This window comes from Squalius cephalus (genome assembly GCF_949319135.1).
Source record: "Squalius cephalus genome assembly, chromosome: 6".
Classification (NCBI taxonomy): Eukaryota; Metazoa; Chordata; class Actinopteri; order Cypriniformes; family Leuciscidae; genus Squalius; species Squalius cephalus.
The window spans coordinates 24638690-24659188 of NC_137127.1; the positions used below are offsets into that span (position 1 = coordinate 24638690).

Here is a 20499-nt window from a genome sequence, read left to right on the forward strand (position 1 = left end):
ACGTATATCTCTGCATCAGAACATCGTATAGAGATGGGAGTTGGTTTATATCATTCATGCTAACAAGAAGCCTTTGTAGTTTCATCATTAGCAGCTGACAAGCATCTCCATAGCAACCAAACAGAGTACCCTAGCAACCATTTTACAAGACCTACATCTCTGCATCAGAATATTGTATAGAGATGGGGGTTGGCTCATTAGTTTCAGTTGTAAAACAGCCTGTAAATATCTCCATGGTAACTGTGTATTCACACCCTAGCAACCATTTAGAGCCACCTAGCAACCATATTGCAACATATAGAAGCCATATTTCAGCTCCACAACATCGTACAGACATGGTTGTTGGCTCGAATGCAAACATGTACAACACCCTAGCAACCGAGTGGCGAGTTTTGCCACTGCAAGCACCACTTCACATTTTCTTCAGGAAATGTACATTCTAGTTATTATTATTATTATTCTGGACAAAGTTTGGCGCGTAATGCGCCCCGCACCGTTTGTCACAGACCCATGAGTGAGGTGTCAAATCGACCAGCTCATTGAGGAGAGGTGTGCAATGACTTTTCTAAGCGATCGGGTGTACGATGTTCGCACAGCGGACGAAAGAGCGGCCAAAAAAGTCCCATTGACTTTACATTGGGAGTTCTAAAAATATTTGAATCCCAACTGCCGTTTTCACACACACAGACTCCAAAGGGCCTGACAGCCCTGCGTCTCTCCCTCTCTCTCTCCCTCAGAGGATTTATATTATCAAGCAGCCAATAAGTAATGGCCTAAAATCTTCATAGCCACACCCTAGCAACCAGTTTCAGCACCCTAGCAACCACTAAGAGCTCCCTAGCAACCACCCTAAACCAAAAAAAAATGTTTTTTACATTTTTTTTAATTTTTTAACGCAATATTACACTTGTGGCCTTGCGATATTGCTCCATGCTTGTGCCTATTCGGCCATAGGCACGAGGCCGCAGGCCGAGTGCCGTACTCAAGGCACTCGTTATTAAAGATTTTAATAACTCTATAAAAACTCCATAGTAACCATCTTTGACAACTACCAACCACCTAGTAACACCATAGCAACTAAAAAAATACCTTAGCAACCATCGTGAACACCCTAGCAATGTCTAGAAATGCTCTAGTAACCACCAAAAACACCGTAGCAACCACCCAGAACACCCTAGCAACTGTCTAGCAACCCCCAGAACACCTAGCAACTGCCTAGCAACCACCCAGAACACCCTAGCAACTGCCTAGCAACGCCCTAGCATCCACCCAAAATACCATAGCAACTGCCTAGCAACACCATAGCAACCACCCAGAACACCCTAGCAACCACCAAGAATACCCTAGCAACGCCCTAGCAACCACCCAGAATACCCTAGCAACCGCCTAGCAACACCATAGCTACCACCCAGAATACCCTAGCAACCACCTAGCAACACCATAGCAACCACCCAGAATACCCTAGCAACTGCCTAGCAACGCCCTAGCAACCACCCAGAATACCCTAGCAACCGCCTAGCAACGCCCTAGCAACCAACCAGAATACCCTAGCAACCACCTAACAACACCATAGAAACCACCCAGAATACCCTAGCAACCGCCTAGCAACCACCCAGAATACCCTAGCAACCGCCTAGCAACACCATAGCAACCACCTAGAACACCCTAGCAACTGCCTAGCAACCACCCAGAATACCCTAGCAACCGCCTAGCAACACCATAGCAACCACCCAGAATACCCTAGCAACCGCCTAGCAACACCATAGCAACCACCCAGAATACCCTAGCAACACCATAGCAACCACCCAGAACAGCCTAGCAACCACCTAGCAACGCCCTAGCAACCACCAAGAATACCCTAGCAACCGCCTAGCAACCACCCAGAATACCCTAGCAACCGCCTAGCAACACCATAGCAACCACCAAGAATACCCTAGCAACCGCCTAGCAACCACCCAGTATACCCTAGCAACCGTCTAGCAACACCATAGCAACCACCCAGAACACCCTAGCAACTGCCTAGCAACACCATAGCAACCACCCAGAATACCCTAGCAACGCCCTAGCAACCGTTTAGAGCCACATATAAACCATATTGCAACATATAGAAGCTATATTTCAGCTCCAAACATCGTACAAACGTGGTTGTTGGCTCGCATGCAATCATGTACAACACCCTAGCAACCGAATGGAGAGTTTTGCCACTGCAAGCACCATTTCACATTTTCTTCAGGAAATGTACATTCTAGTTATTATTATTATTATTCTGGACAAAGTTTGGCGCGTAATGCGCCCCGCACCGTTTGTCACAGACCCCTGAGTGAAGTGTCAAATCGACCGGCTCATTGAGGAGAGGTGTGCTATGACTTTTCTAAGCGATCGGGACACCCCTGCGTCTCTCCCTCTCTCTCTCCCTCAGAGGATTTATATTATCAAGCAGCCAATAAGTAATGGCCTAAAATCTTCATAGCCACACCCTAGCAACCAGTTTCAGCACCCTAGCAACCACTAAGAGCTCCCTAGCAACCACCCTATACCAAAAAAAAAAAAGTTTTTTATTTTTTTTTATTTTTTAACGCAATATTACACTCGTGGCCTTCCGAAATCACTCCATGCTGGTGCCTATTCGGCCATAGGCACGAGGCCGCAGGCCGAGTGCCGTACTGAACCACCCAGAACACCCTATTCAGCCATAGGCACGAGGCCGCAGGCCGAGTGCCGTACTGAAGGCACTCGCAACCACCCAGAACACCCTAGCAACTGCTTTTTTAAAAAAAATTAAAGCAATATTACACTCGTGGCCTTGCGAAATTGCTCCATGCTTGTGCCTATTCGGCCATAGGCACGAGGCCTGCGGCCTCGTGCCGTACATAAGGCACTCGCAACCACCCAGAACACCCTAGCAACTGCCTAGCAACCACCCAGAACACCTAGCAACTGCCTAGCATCCACCCAGAACACCCTAGCAACAGCCTAGCATCCACCCAGAACACCCTAGCAACTGCCTAGCAACCACCCAGAACACCCTAGCAACAGCCTAGCAACCACCCAGAACACCCTAGCAACCACCAAGAATACCCTAGCAACCGCCTAGCAACCACCCAGAACACCTTAGCAACTGTCTAGCAACACCATAGCAACCACCCAGAACACCCTTGAAACCACCTAACAACCACCCAGAACACCTTAGCAACTCTATTCATTTTGTAATCATAATGGTCGCCTGAGGGCACTCAACGACCATGTCATCTGTGAGTGTGAGTTTCTAACAAACTAAAAAAAAAAAACTTTACAATAAATACATTACATAATTTACCATTGTTAATGTGTGTTTATTTTTGTTTGTTTGTTGTTGTTTATTGTATTTAATGATTATACACACATTAAGCATAATTAACCAATTCAATCGATGAAACTACAAAGGTGGCACAGAGGTATAATTACAAAATAAAGTCATTATGATTGTTATTAATATTATTTTATAAAATAAGTCACATGTAAGGTAAAAGTAGTTTAATCACGTGAATACGTGTGACAAAGCCGTTTTTGTGACAGCTCGAGCTCTCCTACACACCGTGTATCAGGTCCGAATTCACTCACTTCAGTTCGTTCATTCCTTGCAGATAATGCACTCAGATGCCATGCCATACACTACTATATAAGGATTAGTGAATGAGTGAACGAGTGAGTGGTTTCGGACACAGCTATTTTACATCATTCACTCCTTGCATATATAGTGCACTTAAATTCCACACGCTATAGGGATTATTGAATGAATGAACGAGTGAGCGGTAACTCGATAATCCCGAGTCATAGATTTGTTCACAATGAACGAATCGTTCATGGCCGATTCATCACTAGAAGGTGCGATTCTATTGGTTGCACAATCAAAGCTCGCCGCTGATTGGCTGCGAGATCGACTTCACTGGAGCAGAGCTGGTCAACTGGCCTATTATTCTCTTGAGGTAAGTGGAGACGGTTGTTTTCAAATATGCTGTTTTATAAAGCCTTGTATTGTCAAATGCAGCTCTTTGTTTGAATTAAATGTAGGTAATATTATTCGTATTGCAATGAGTTGTAGTTAATTTTTAAAAAGCGTTTTTGTTTGCACTGAAGCTACCTTTTTCTAAGAGGGTAATATGATACGTTATGTCTACACTTCAATCTTTGTGTTAAAGCGTAACATGATATGATATTTTTTTACGTGTCTGATGGATATTACGTCATTTGGTTTTTGTTGTTTGTGTAGCTTACAATAGCTTAAATACTGCGTGAGGAGTGTGTTATTTTGGCGCTTATTTTAAGCTAAAGCATGGTAGATTAAATGGTAATGTACAATACTTCTGGTAACTGTTACTCTGTTGTATTAATGCATATGGACGCAGAAATATCATAATGAAAATTGTCGATTGATGCAGGTCGCTTCATGTCAAAGGCAGCGTCAAAGTTTCCTCATGTAATCAAAGGCAGTTAGCTGCTAGATTAGTCACCGGTGATGAAATCGATCACTGACAGAATTCTCTAATCATAAACCTCAAAGTGTAAATATAATGTATGTAACGTTAAGAAATTATTTTTTCTCTGTATTTAGCTTTTAATATAACGGGAGTTCCATGAGTGTTTTACTGGTATTTCTCAAGAGTGAGTTGATAACATTGCTTTTCGCGTCTTGCGGTCACGTGCTTCATGTTAGCTACACAAATCCGCGTTTACAATCTGTTTGAATTGGTTTCAAGTAGGATAGAGACGGCAGCTTCACTATATTTGCAGCCTTTTGGTCAATATTAAAGCATGATGTGACGCATAACGCATCGATTACTATGTTGACGAGATTCACAGTATTTTGAGGAGTGGTGAAGAGACAAAATTAATGTTTTTCCTCAGATATTCCTTATTGTGGGTCGGCCTCAGAACCGACCAAATACCTTGAGTGTAACTTTTATCAATTAAAAATAAATTCACTATATTTTAGTTAAGTTATATTTAGAATATATTTTATGGTACTAAATAATTATGATCAAATAATGTCGATTGGTGCATTACATCAGTGTTCATGGATATCAAATGCAGTGTTGAGCATTATAGCCAATCACACGCGTTTTTGCTGAGTTTAAAAATACAACGTCCAATCAAAGGCGGTTAGATTAGTCACCGGTGCGCGCTCCGTCACATAATTCTCTAATCATAAACCACAAAGTGCAAATATAATGTATGTAAGAAATTCATTTTGCACTGTAGATAGACAGCTTTGTTTCTGGGTTTTTCCTACATTGAAATTTTTTTTGCCTTATTTGATCGGTGAGTGATGACTGCTGCGGTTGTGAAAGTGCGCGCACTGAGAGAGAGAGAGAGAGAGAGAGAGAGAGAGAGAGAGAGAGAGAGAGAGAGAGAGAGAGAGAGAAGAGCCCCGGCGGCGTGCGCGCGCGCACTCTCACGTCTTCAAAGCTATTTTTTACAGTCTATGCTTCAAAGCGATGTCTTGCTCTCTCCCTCGCGCAATTTATCAAAATCAAATGACACGATGGTAAAAGGTCGAAAGAACAAAGTTTCACGTGGAGCATTCTGAGATTTTTTTTCCCCTGAAATACCACTGAGTGTGAATTCTGCTGGAAAAAAACCCGTTGCCTTATTTTCTCTGAAAAGCGTTCCTCACATTCAAATGACATAAAACACACTTTCAGTAAACTATTCAGTGATGAAATGTGTTCAATCTTGTGCGATGTCCTAACTGCTGGGATAATCAACGCGTATCCGACTCGCAAACTAATGACTCTTTTGAACCGATTCACTTTAATGAATTGTTAAAACAATTGATCTGTCCAACACTGAACTCACAAGACGTCTGAATCGGTGTATAACAGACCGGTAACACTTTACAATAAGGTTCCATTTATCAAACTCTTGTTAACTACATTAGTTAACATTAACTATTAATAAACTAGTAATCTTTGTCAATGTTAATTTCACCATTTACTAGTAGCCTACATTATTGAAATCAAAAGTTGTATTTGGTAACATTAGTAAATGCACTGTGAAGAAACATGAACAAACAATGAAAAGCTTTATTTTTATTAACTAAAATTAACAACAATTAATACATACAGGAATGTATTATTCATGGTTAGTTCATGTTAGTTAGTCTAATACATGAACTAATGTTAAATCAAACCATACTGTAAAGTGTTACAAATAATTTACTCAGAACTCAGAAGTGCTTATGCAACGGGAAGAGGAATTTTAATATTGACCCTTGAGGTACAACAACAAAAGACAAAGGTGTATAGACTCAATTTATTTCAATCTTTCAATACGTAAAACACATACTATATAGATGTATACACAACTAGGAAGAGAGATTAATAACGTCTACATACGTGGTCCATGATCACACTATGATCACAGATGATTAAGTACAGATAAGCATATTAAGCAAGTAGCACTACTGTTATAAAACCAATGGTAAAAAAAATATGGCGCCCTCTAGGGGGAAGTGAAGTCCCAAGGTCACAGTTATCTCAACGCTGGTAGACACACCACAAATAATTTTACACTCGTGTACAAATCACATCACACGCATAATCACTTTCATGAAAACAAGGGTTAAATAACCATAATGTGACAAAAGAAAATATACAAGATCACACAGCAAACTGCTACCACGTTAAAAACGCTGTTTACATGAGAAATACCCTTTCACCATATTCACTGTTCAGGAAAGTATAGCGAGCAGCCAGACCTTATAACCTAACCTTTGTCTGCCAAATACAACCCCCCCGTTTCTATACAAGAATGAATTAACAGCCCAGCAACCACTCACGGCCAGTCCACAATTCAAAATCACAGTACAAGGGAATCGCCGCCGTCTCTGTCTCTTCGTTCCTTATGACGATGCAGGGTATCTCGCGCCTCCCGTCGGCAGCGTTCCTCCACGGATGGTAACCGTAGAAACTCCACCCGGAACTGTGAGGAGGGGAAAGTGGATCAATCAACTCTTCACAACAATATCGCGGGGTAAAGCCCACTCGTTCGCAAGACAGTCGAAAAACTACTTCCCTTTAATACGAGGAATAGAGTGCGTTGGAATAATTCTTTCGCCGTCTCCTCTGCGTCCAAGTAGGCTAGATAGTGACCAGCTCGCGGCTATCTGGGGAATCGGAGGCGGAGTAATACCGGCGTCTCTGCTCTCGTGGGTTGCGGTGCCTTTAGTCGTCCTCAGGCTCCGGCTAAAAAAAAGCCCTGGTTATCAGAATCCATCAGCTTTTATCCTCTCCAGCCACTAATCATGAAGGCTGCTGATTGTTCCCCATTATCAGCCCCACCTGTGCATGATCGTCTCACACACACACACACACACAGACATGTGCACAGCCCCGCCCCCCAGACAGTTTATTCAACATCTCAATTACATGTAGCCCCGCTACATTTCTTTTACCCCCCCTTTAATAGGGCTCGTCCCGAGCACTAAAAGTCCAGTCATAGGGCATAATGTCCCATAGTTCAGTTTATGGTCCAGTCTGTTGCGACCTTCAAGGTCGGTAGCGCACAGGAAGGTTCCCCCGGTTATCACGGGCCGGGTACCGACTAGGAGCACATGGCTCCGAACTTTGGTAATTTTCTGGGGCTGTGCAGGGGTCTATCATTGGCTGTGGTGGGACTATTGTATCCTGAGCAGTCCCTACCATTCGCAACTCTGGGCCAGGGGCTTCATGAGAGGGGGCAACTGAGGCAGGAGAATGAAGTGGAGTCACTATAGGGTTGGATGGTGCATTGGCTGGCTCTGGCAATGAGGTCGATACAGGGTCGAGCCGGTATGGTGGAGCTGGCTGGATTAGTACCACAGGAGCAGGAGGCCAAAAGGGTTCTGGGCGATTGGCTATCCCAGGTTCGTATACCCCATTCTGATGACCTTCCGCGGTGTCATTATTGATCGTCGGAGGGTCTCCAGGGCATGGCCGCAAATTGTTACGGTGGAGGGTTCGACACGGACCATCTTTACCCTCTGGTCGTATGGTAAACACTGGGCGGTCGGGATGGGACTGCCCAACGACCACAAATGGTGCTGGGAGCCACCGTGGTGCAAGTTTACCTTGAGCCCTGCGACGAAAGTTTCTCATCAACACCCTCTCTCCTGGCAACAGTGGCAAAGTCCGAGTGTTCCGATTGTAATGCCTCTGGTTCCAGTGGCTGCGACGCTCTGCGTTGTTACGGACAGTTGCATAGGCTTGCAGAAGAGTCTGGTGGTGGCTTCGGACCCAACCCTCTAAACTATCTCTACACTGGGGTGGTGCAACCTCGTACAACATATCTACTGGTAGCCTAGCGTGGCGGCCAAAAACAACGTAATGTGGAGTCATCCCGGTGCTTGCGTGCGTGGTGTTATTGTAGGCCTGTAAAAGTGCAGGTAGCCGGCTAGGCCACTGGGCCTGGGACTGTGTTTCGATAGTACACAACAGAGCTAGGAGAGTGCGATTAAACCTTTCGCATGCACCGTTCCCCTGTGGGTGGTACGGGGTGGTACGCATCTTCCTACAGCCATACATCACGAATAGTTGCTGCACCAGAGTTGACTCGAACGCTGCTCCCTGGTCTGTGAGAATTCGCTCTGGGCAACCAAACGGGAGGATAAGTGCCGTCCACAGGGCCTTTACTGTGGTAAGAGCCGTCTGATCCTTGGTAGGTACAGCCAGTGCGTATCTAGAGAACAGATCCGTAATGATCAGGATGTACTGGTACGTGTCAGAAGGTCTTCCAAGGGACAGATAGTCTAAGGCCACAGTCTCAAAGGGGTAACTAGAGACAATTGGGCACAGGGGGGCTTTTGGCTGAGCCCCTGATTTCCCAACTACACAAGTGGTACACTCTGTTGCCCATTTCCGGGCATTTGCACTCATCCCTACCCAGTAGAACCTCCTTCTCAGCAATGAGACCATTTTGTCTCCACTCGCATGGGCTGCTGCCTTATGATATTCTTCCCAAAGTGGTCGGGCCTGCGCTACTGGGATGATAATTTGCTTCACCGGTGCGCCTGTATCTGGTTCCGCAACGCACCTCACCAGGGTCCCATCACACAGCTCCAAATGTCGCCACTCCCGGAGCAAGCAGCGAAGCTGGGGAGACAAGATCGCCAGGTTATGGGCTACCGGGGGCTCATTGCTCCCCTTCCAAGCATGTAGGAGATGCAAATCGGGATCATCCCTCTGCCGTTCCCCCCATTGTTTTTGCAGGGTAGGTGGTTCTAATGATGAAATGCCTGCCGTGGCGTACACCGTGTGCTCCGCTGCCTCTCCTGGCAGCCGTGATAGGACATCAGCATTTCGATTGGCTGCCCCTGGTCGGTAGCGTAGATTGTATGAATAGTTTGCAAGTTGGGCCACCCATCTTTGCTCCGTTGCGCCCAGTTTCGCCGTTTCGAGATGGACCAGAGGATTATTATCGGTAAAAACGGTAACCTCAGCTCCCCACAAATAATCTTTGAACTTTTCTGTAATGGCCCACTTTAAAGCCAGTAGCTCCAGTTTAAAGGAGCTATAATTTTGGTCATTACGCTCGGTGGGGTGGAGGCTGCGGCTGGCATATGCGATGACCCTCTCTCTTCCGCCTTGGACCTGAGCTAACACAGCCCCGAGACCATCCAGGCTAGCGTCAGTGTACAATCTGAATGGAAGCTGGAAGTCTGCATAGGCCAAGATGGGGGCGCTAAGGAGGGCCTGTTTCAGATTATCAAAGGCCACTTGGCAACCAGGCGTCCACTGGATAGGGGCAGAGGGTCTATTGGCTTGTCCTTGTAAGAGTTGGTGGAGGGGGGCTGCTACCTTAGAGAAAGCTGGGATGAAGCGCCGATAGTAACCGGCAAAGCCCAGAAATGATCTCACTTGCTTCACCGTTGTGGGCATGGCCCAATCACGGACAACTGCCACCTTGTCTGGATCCGTCGCTACCCCTTGACTGCTGACGATATGTCCCAGATATGTCACTTTTCTTTGAAACAGATGGCACTTCCGTGGCTGTAACTTCAGGCCATGTTCTTGAAGACGGTTAAAAACCTTTTCTAGGTGCTGCAAGTGGGCTGTAAAGTTGGGTGAATAAACAATGACATCATCAAGATAGATAAGGAGATGATCATACACCTGTGCTCCCAGACAGCGTTGCATCAGCCTCTGGAAGGTGGCTGGAGCATTGCAGAGGCCAAAGGGCATACGTTCAAAGTGATACAGGCCAAAGGGGGTGGTGAAAGCGGTCTTCTCTTGGTCTTCCGGCGCAACCTCCACTTGCCAGTACCCACTTGCGAGATCGAGAGTGGAATACCACTCACACTTGGTTAGGCTAGTGAGGGATTCCTCAATGCGAGGTAGAGGGAAGGAGTCTTTGTGGGTTATTGCATTCAGTTTGCGGTAATCAACGCAAAATCTCCATGAGCCATCCTTCTTCTTGGCAAGAACCACTGGAGCAGCCCACGGGCTCGAGCTCTCCTTCACCACCCCGCCGTCCAGCATGCCCTGTAGCAAAGTCCTCAGTTCTGGATAGAGGTTTGGGGGAACCGGGCGATAGCGCTCCCGGATTGGGGGCGCCGTGCCAGTGGGGATTTGATGGGTGACGACGGCTGTTCTGCCAAAATCCTCTTCATGGGCTGCAAACACATGAGACCACTTCTTTAAGAGGGCCTTCAATTGGGCCTGTTGGTCATCGTCCAGCCCTTCACCATGCAGAGCTAGGGCTGGGTGATCGTCACTTAGGGTCTGTCCCACTTGCTGTACATCCACCTCGATGACTTGGGGGCCAGTATTCCGTAACACTAGTTTCGTCCGTCCCCGCACGTCCTTTTGGTCGATTTGGGTGACTATGGCCAGGGGGCGTCGCTGAGGCAGCTCCATGGGGAATGGGTTTGGATTACAAATACGCAGGGGAACCTTCCCTCCCCTGGTCCAGCTTAACGATCGAGCCACTCGCCATTCGCATCCCTGGTTTTCCATATCTTCAATCAGGACAGGGCAATCAGGCAGGCCAGCAGATTGCGGTACATGGGCCCAGACAATCATTTCCGCGGAGGGAGGCAACACCACCGGGGGCTGTCGTTGGAGTCTAGCCACACCTTGAAGCTCCACTCGAGTCACAGAAGCTTCAGCCCTCCGGCAAGCAGCAAAAGCTGTATCCCATATTCTTTCTGCAGAAGGAGGGAACACAGATTTAAATGCAGCAACTCCAGGATGGCCACCTTTAAAAACCCCGGTCCAGCAATCTGCCACAACGTTCATCCCCAAGAGTCCATATTCAGTGTTAATGCAGTCATCGCGGACAATAACTACCCCCTTCCCCTTTACCTCTAATCCCCCAATGCAAAAGTCTAAGACGGCGTAGCCTACATAGGGAATATACAGGCCATTAGCTGCTTTTAAGGCTAGCCATGATATACGGCTAGGATCTTGTATACATTCATCACCGAAGTGGCGCTGGAATAGTGTTTGGCTAAACAGGGTGACTTGAGAGCCAGTGTCTAGTATGCATGGAATTCGTTGCCCTTGGACAAATACCTCAATTTCAGGGCATCTACCAACCATGGAGGGCCTCTGTTGGGGGATGGTTAAGGGCCCCTCCCGGTTCACTTGCCCTGCTGTGACCGGGGGTGCCGAAAACCCGTCTGGGCTGGACGTCGCCGTGGGCAGAATCTCTGGATGTGTCCGGCATCCCCACAGTCACGGCAGATAGCTTGGCCTTGAGCATCCCATTGGTAGTACGACTGCCCAGGAGGGGCTGATCCCAGGCGCTGGCGTTGAGGGGCATTGGACTGTGACTGCCAGGATGGTTGAGGGGAAGTCTCCATCTCCAGCAGTGGTTTCAAGCGTCCTTGTAGCTCCTCTACAATAGACTTGCCTAGAAGGTTTACCTGTTCTTTCAACTCTTGGCGCAACTCAGCCCGCAGAGCTTCCTTCATTTGCTGCAACTCTGTGACAATGGGAGTAGGCCGTGGGTATGATGTTGCAGCAACGGTTGGGCAAACGTTGGCTTCTTCTGTGTGGCCCAGTTCCCGCTCTAATGCTTTTGCCTCCTCACAAGCCTCCGCAAAGGTGAGCGTTGAGGTCCTTCGGAGCTGCCTCTGTAGCTCCTGCTTCAAGGATCCCGTTCTCAGGCCCATGGCAAACTGTGTCCGTAGCAGTTCATCATCTGTCCCGGCGTCCAGAGGGTCCCTGGCTCTCCATCTGTAATGCAACTCACGTAAATGGAGAATGAAATCCCTGACACCCTCCCCAGGTTCCTGTTTGCAATTAAAAAACTGGACTCGCAGCTGAGCTACTGGTTGTTGGACTCCATACAGTTCACTTAGGGCCTCTAAAATTTTAATGTCAGTGTCACGTTTGTCAGCCGCCAACAGTACCACCTCTCTTTTAGCATTTGCCTCCAATGCACTCAGCACAAAGTCCACCCGTTGCTCTACATTCAGCCCCTGGGCCCGGATAAAGGCTTCAATTTGGGTTTTCCATTCTAAAAACTTTGATGCACCCCCTTCTCCACTAAACTTTGGGACCCATGGCCCCCCCATAAACCATGGCATCAATGCAGCTACCATTTGTGGCTGTGCACCCACTACCTGAGGCTGCTCGCTGCTATTCATTTTGTTGTGTACGTCAAGGACCCTGCCGACTACGCCAAAATTGCAACGGGAAGAGGAATTTTAATATTGACCCTTGAGGTACAACAACAAAAGACAAAGGTGTATAGACTCAATTTATTTCAATCTTTCAATACGTAAAACACATACTATATAGATGTATACACAACTAGGAAGAGAGATTAATAACGTCTACATACGTGGTCCATGATCACACTATGATCACAGATGATTAAGTACAGATAAGCATATTAAGCAAGTAGCACTACTGTTATAAAACCAATGGTAAAAAAAATATGGCGCCCTCTAGGGGGAAGTGAAGTCCCAAGGTCACAGTTATCTCAACGCTGGTAGACACACCACAAATAATTTTACACTCGTGTACAAATCACATCACACGCATAATCACTTTCATGAAAACAAGGGTTAAATAACCATAATGTGACAAAAGAAAATATACAAGATCACACAGCAAACTGCTACCACGTTAAAAACGCTGTTAACATGAGAAATACCCTTTAACCATATTCACTGTTCAGGAAAGTATAGCGAGCAGCCAGACCTTATAACCTAACCTTTGTCTGCCAAATACAACCCCCCCGTTTCTATACAAGAATGAATTAACAGCCCAGCAACCACTCACGGCCAGTCCACAATTCAAAATCACAGTACAAGGGAATCGCCGCCGTCTCTGTCTCTTCGTTCCTTATGACGATGCAGGGTATCTCGCGCCTCCCGTCGGCAGCGTTCCTCCACGGATGGTAACCGTAGAAACTCCACCCGGAACTGCGAGGAGGGGAAAGTGGATCAATCAACTCTTCACAACAATATCGCGGGGTAAAGCCCACTCGTTCGCAAGACAGTCGAAAAACTACTTCCCTTTAATACGAGGAATAGAGTGCGTTGGAATAATTCTTTCGCCGTCTCCTCTGCGTCCAAGTAGGCTAGATAGTGACCAGCTCGCGGCTATCTGGGGAATCGGAGGCGGAGTAATACCGGCGTCTCTGCTCTCGTGGGTTGCGGTGCCTTTAGTCGTCCTCAGGCTCCGGCTAAAAAAAAGCCCTGGTTATCAGAATCCATCAGCTTTTATCCTCTCCAGCCACTAATCATGAAGGCTGCTGATTGTTCCCCATTATCAGCCCCACCTGTGCATGATCGTCTCACACACACACACACACACACAGACATGTGCACAGCCCCGCCCCCCAGACAGTTTATTCAACATCTCAATTACATGTAGCCCCGCTACACTTACCCCATTTTTTAAAAATTATTTTTAATAGTGGTTAGCAAGATTTCACCTTAATAAACTACAGTATTTTTAGGTTATTTATAAAAAAATGTTTAGATTTTTGTAGAAAATTACAAACATTTTTGTAGAAATCATTTAGTTTAGACTGGAGTGAGGTGAACATTTTCAGCTTTTTTTCCAGTGTTATTATTTGCAATGAAAGTTCAAGTTACATGGTTTGTGAGTGTGGTGTTGAGTTTTATGACACTCTTTTTCTCTGTTTCAGAATACTGATTCACAAGCATTCCTTACTGCATTTCAAAGGTAAAGGGTTAATTAGGGACATGGCCACAAATACAAAATGCTTCAGATTTGGCTTGTTGATTATAGTTTAAAAATTATCAGAAATATAAAAGCTATTAGAAAAAGTACCACAAATAATTAAGACTGTTTATGCCACAAATAATTAAGACTACATTTACCCATCCATTCTCCAAACCATTTGTCCTATATAGTAAACCTGTTGGATGGTCGGTCAATCACAGGTTTTAGGCCGCATATTTGACATAACTCAGCTTCTAGATTTTTTTTTTTTTTAAGACATTCTTGAGATAAATTCCTAAAATTATCTGTATTCTACATATAGATAACATATCATAAAGTATCATAATCATTATCATAAAGTCATATTTCATTATGTTGTCATTATTTTTTTTAGACTGACTGATCAGAGCACAACCTGCATTTTCTGCTGCACTTTTCTCTCTGGTTAGTATTAATATTGTTTCTTAAGCTGTATTATGGTATTTTCATCCCATCGCCATAATTGTAGTCCCTGTGCCTTAATATGTCTGTTTTTATATCTTTTTCAGGTTCCTTGGGTTTTGCAGTTTTCTACAGAGAGCAGTTTATTTCATTTCTTACCCCACGTCCTCTACCTTCACCACCCACCCACCACCTTCACCCCCACCCCACGACCTACCCCCTCCACCTTCACCCCCCACCCCCCTCAACCCACCGACCCACCATCTACCCCCCCCCCCCCCAAAAAAAAAAGAAAAAAATTGATTGCAATTTACAAGTTTACACAGTGTCTCTTTTGTTGTTCTTGTTTAACTGTTTGTTTTCTTCCTGAGAGTACTACAGGTTTTGTCTTTTTAGGCTCAACAGCTGTTACATCTGGAGAACGTTCAAAGTATGTGCCTACCTAAGTGAGAATGTCCAATTAAAATGAATTTGACTAACAAATAAATGCATTTAAATATGTATTACTTTTGAGTATTAAAAAGGAAATCCATGGCTACTTTTTATGATTTGAGACTTGAAAGTAAAATCTCTACTTTTAGAAGTTAGTTAATTTACTCAAATTAGTGAGTTAAACAGATAAATGTGTCGAATCGTTTTTTTGTCATTTCTTTTTATCTCTTCATATTTTAAAAGATGCCGCGGAAAGGAAAGAGATCTCAGGCTCAAAAAATTCGTTGGAGAAAGTTGGACCTGGAGGATGACCAGACCAGACCCTCCAGGATTAACCAGGTACTATTGATATCTGTGTCTTGCAACATGCACATGACTCAAATTTACAGTGCTTGCAGAGATGGAGTAGCATTTACTGTGAACCGGTCGATCCACTTTGATCTCAGTGCTGCGCATATACTTATTTAATTAAAATATTGCAATTTTTTAAATAATCACACTAAGCCAAATTGTGATTTCGGTTTAATTTCTGTTAATCGTGCAGCTCTAGATATAAACAAAAAAAAACAACAATGCTCACTTGCTATAAGTATATGAATATCAGTAGATTGCCGATTGATAACCTCCATTAGGGCTGCACCAATATCAGTATTGGGCCCAATACTGGGCTCATGTACTCGTACTCGTAAAAATGCTCCGAAACCAATAACCAATACCAGCCAGCGTGTGTAGGCTACAGTACAGTGTTTGTGTCCAGACAAAAAATCACTGACAACAGAGGGGATAAACAGAAGGGATAAAAAAGAAGGCTGTTTATGAAGTAAATGTATCTTATTAGTGGAATATTAAACAAAATATAATAACACATAGCTGTGGTACGCAACTGATCAGAGAAAAACATGCAGTGTTTATTACAATGTAAATTGTTAATCAAATAAATTAATTAATTAATCTTTAATTTTAAATGCCTTTTTAGTTTTTTAGTTTATCTTTAATACTGTTTAGCAAAAATGTCTTTGTCCCAAACACTATGAAGTGCAAGTTAAAATTTAACACAGATTCTATAACACTAATTTTTACCAACAGCCTAATTCCATGAATGATTATTTACAGGTTGAACAGGCAAGCACCAGTGCAGCTGTAGCTCAGTTTTCGGGTAGAACGTATACAGAAGGTGGTGATATTGCACCCAGGGTTTTGTCTGTGCAGGCATCTCATTGTCAAGGTGATGATAGGTATGACAGTTTCTCTAGAAATCATCAGTGCACGTGCGTAGCGTTGACATTTTTAGCTAATCAGAGTGAAGGGATTACGTTCAAGATGCCTGACCTTGATAGAGTTTTAGAGGAGGGAGATGCGTTATATGTCTTTATTAAAATGCAGCTTATTGCTGAAAGGAGGTTTAAGCGCAACCATCTGACAATGGAGGAAGTACCGTTGAGCGTTGAGTCATTTCACCGGACACATAATGTGCTGAAGTCAGGAGTGATGTTTGGATACCTCAGAGCCACAGGGACCCCTGGCACTGAAGAGTGGTGGATTCCTCTCACTGAAAGGCTACAGTGTCTCTCAACAGATGTCAGTCATGCTCTGCTCCTTGTTGCTCCAGAGTGTATTGCTGTGTTCAGAGACAGATCTGGAAGGTACGGATACTTTGATTCACACTCGAGGACTGCTGCAGGCTTGCCCCATCCTACTGGTCATGGAACTGCTGTCATGTTGACTTTCACCCACCTGAGTGACATGGCAGACAGAGTTCTCAAGATCTTCCGGGATCGTGGTGATGAGACCAGCTATGAATTCATGCCTGTGTCTTTTGAAACAGAGCTGTCTGTCCAACTGCCTTCAACATCTGTTTGTGAACAGGTATCACAAGTGATTTCAGCTCTACCAGAACCAGCAACAAATGTTGGAGCCAAAGTAAATCTTGTTGGCTCAGGAGCTGAAAACCGAGATGTGGCAGATAAAACAAATAAGCACAGAAGAAGAAAAGAATTGCGTAAAACATTTAAAATGTCAAAACAAGGCAGAGAACCTAAGAACCCGGCTGCACCTTATGCCACCAGGAAACATAAAAAAAGGGATTGTGAGAGACGGAGGTATGCCACTTCTTTGCAATACCAATCAAAGAAAAAAGAAGCAAATAAGGTAAAGTATAATCAAGATGTTCTCTTCCGAAACCAAATGAAATGGTCTATAGTGAGAAGATACAGCACGGATACCGTCCTCCAGAGGAAGATGAAAGAAAACATGAAGAAGAGGTACAGCACAGATGCTCTTTTCCGGAAGAAGATGAAAGAAAACATGAAGAAGAGGTACAGCACAGATGCTCTCTTCCAGAAGAAGATGAAAGAAAACATGAAGAAGAGGTACAGCACAGATGCTCTCTTCCAGAAGAAGATGAAAGAAAACATGACGAAGAGGTACAGCACAGATGCTCTCTTCCAGAAGAAGATGAAAGAAAACATGACGAAGAGGTACAGCACAGATGCTCTCTTCCAGAAGAAGATGAAAGAAAACATGACGAAGAGGTACAGCACAGATGCTCTCTTCCAGAAGAAGATGAAAGAAAACATGACGAAGAGGTACAGCACAGATGCTCTCTTCCAGAAGAAGATGAAAGAATACAGTAAGAAGAGGTACAGCACAGATGCTCTCTTCCAAAAGAAGAAGAAAGAGTACATTAAGAAGAGGTACAGAACAGATACTCTCTTCCAGCGGAAAATGAAAGCCTACATGGTTAACAGATATGCAGGTGACCCAGAGTTCAGAGCACATCACATCCTGCGATGTACCCTGCGCAAGACCCAGAAATGTGCGGGTGATGCTACATATCACGTTCTTCATCGATTGCAATGCGCACTGCGGATCAAAAATAAATATAAACCATACATCCGTCCCAGCCAGGAAACACCCCAGCCTTGTGTTAACAAAGTGATGGAAAGTGCCATACATGCATTCCGGTGTAAGATTCAGCATGGCCCTACACATGTCTGCACAGTCTGTCACAGAGCCCTGTTTCCTAATCAAGTCAAGGTCTGTAATAGAACAAGTTATTACAAAAACGTTCATGTTGCAGTGTCTTGCCTAACTGGGAAGTATGTTCACGCTTGTGATAATGCCTGCTCAGGTTCCTGCGTAGTTCCGGAAGAGAGAAGACAGGAATGGATTTGCCACACTTGTGACAGCCACCTCAAGAAAGGACAGATGTCTTCAATTGCAGCAGCCAACAAACTGGAGTTGCCACCAATCCCTGCGGAATTGGATGAATTGAATGTCCTTGAACGTCAACTCATTGCAAAAATTTTACCATTTGCAAAAATAGTTGCATTACCCAAAGGACAGCAGAGAGCAGTACGTGGTGCCGTCGTGTGTGTGCCCTCCGAGATGGAGAAGACTGTCAACTCTCTGCCAAGACCAAGAAGTGAGGCCCAGCTGCTGCAGGTGAAGCTGAAGAGACACGTTAAGTTTAAAGGATACCAGCAGTTCCACACGGTGAATATGCATAACGTGCTTGCAGCTTTATCGAAGCTGAAAGCAATGCATTCGGAATACAGGAATATCTCCATAAGAGAAATCTAATCTATCTTTCTTTCTAACTACCTATCTTTCTTTCATTCTAACTAGTCTATCTATCTTTCTTTCTGACTAATCTATCTTTCTATCTAATCTTTCTTTCTAACTAATCTATCTATCTATCTATCTATCTATCTATCTATCTATCTATCTATCTATCTATCTTCAAACCTTTTCTATCTATCTATCTATCTATCTATCTATCTATCTATCTATCTATCTATCTATCTATCTATCTATCTATCTATCTATCTATCTTCAAACCTTATCTATCTATCTATCTATCTATCTATCTATCTATCTATCTATCTTCAAACCTTTCTATCTATCTATCTATCTATCTATCTATCTATCTATCTATCTATCTATCTTCAAACCGTATCTATCTATCTATCTATCTATCTATCTATCTATCTATCTATCTATCTATCTATCTTCAAACCTTCTATCTATCTATCTATCTATCTATCTATCTATCTATCTATCTATCTATCTATCTATCTATCTATCTATCTTCAAACCTTATCTATCTATCTATCTATCTATCTATCTATCTATCTATCTATCTATCTATCTTCAAACCTTATCTATCTATCTATCTATCTATCTATCTATCTATCTATCTATCTATCTATCTATCTATAATCTATCTATCTTCAAACCTTATCTATCTATCTATCTATATTCAAACCTTATCTATCTATCTATCTATCTATCTATCTATCTATCTATCTATCTATCTATCTATCTATCTATCTATCTATCTTCAAACCTTTTCTATCTATCTATCTATCTATCTATCTATCTATCTATCTATCTATCTATCTTCAAACCTTTTCTATCTATCTATCTATCTATCTATCTATCTTCAAACCTTATCTATCTATCTATCTATCTATCTATCTATCTATCTATCTATCTATCTTCAAACCTTATCTATCTATCTATCTATCTATCTATCTATCTATCTATCTATCTATCTATCTATCTATCTATCTATCTTCAAACCTTATCTATCTATCTATCTATCTTCAAACCTTATCTATCTATCTATCTATCTATCTATCTATCTATCTATCTATCTATCTATCTATCTATCTATCTATCTATCTTCAAACCTTTTCTATCTATCTATCTATCTATCTATCTATCTATCTATCTATCTATCTATCTATCTATCTTCAAACCTTTTCTATCTATCTATCTATCTATCTATCTATCTATCTATCTATCTATCTATCTATCTATCTGTCTTTCTTTTTAACTAACTAATCTATCTTTCTTTTTAACTAAATAATCCATCTTTCTTTCTTTTTAACGAACTAATCCATCTTTCTTTCTAACTAATATATCTTTCTTTCATTCTAACTAATCTATCTTTCTTTCTAACTACCTATCTTTCTTTCATTCTAACTAGTCTATCTATCTTTCTTTCTGACTAATCTATCTTTCTATCTAATCTTTCTTTCTAACTAATCCATCTTTCTTTCTTTCTTTCTTTCTTTCTTACTAATCAATCTTTTTTCTTTCTCTCTCACTAATCTATCTTTCTTTCTAACTAATTAGTCTTTCTTTCTTTCTTTCTTTCTTTCTTTCTTTCTTTCTTTCTTTCTTTCTTTCTTTCTTTCTAACTAATCCACCATTCATTCATTCTTTCTTTCTAACTAATATTTCTTATTTCTTTCTAACTAATCAATCTATCTTTCTTTCTAACTAATCTTTCTTTCTTTCTTTCTTTCTTTCTTTCTTTCTTTTTCTAACTAATCTTTCTTCTTTCTAATCTTTCTTTCTAACTTATCTTTCTATCTAATCTTTCTAACTAATCTTTCTTTCCTTTCTAACAAATCTTTCTTTTTTCTTTCTTTCTAACTAATCTTTCTTTCTTTTTTCT

The 20499-nt window shown here is 43.1% G+C and overlaps 2 protein-coding genes across 2 annotated transcripts; both read left to right on the forward strand.

The window, feature by feature from the left end:
- Positions 1-3756: 3756 nt before the first annotated feature.
- On the forward strand, positions 3757-15046 carry LOC307159864 (uncharacterized protein; the record flags this gene model as incomplete). The annotated part of the gene is made up of 5 exons (XM_079873562.1): positions 3757-3965; positions 14122-14159; positions 14554-14603; positions 14708-14905; positions 14997-15046. Exons 1-5 carry the CDS (start codon positions 3828-3830, stop codon positions 15044-15046), a joined length of 474 nt encoding a protein of 157 aa, XP_079729688.1. The 5' UTR covers positions 3757-3827.
- On the forward strand, positions 14889-18614 carry LOC307159865 (uncharacterized protein; the record flags this gene model as incomplete). The annotated part of the gene is made up of 3 exons (XM_079873563.1): positions 14889-15030; positions 15276-15371; positions 16146-18614. Exons 2-3 carry the CDS (start codon positions 15276-15278, stop codon positions 18612-18614), a joined length of 2565 nt encoding a protein of 854 aa, XP_079729689.1. The 5' UTR covers positions 14889-15030.
- Between the last annotated feature and the right edge of the window lie 1885 nt (positions 18615-20499).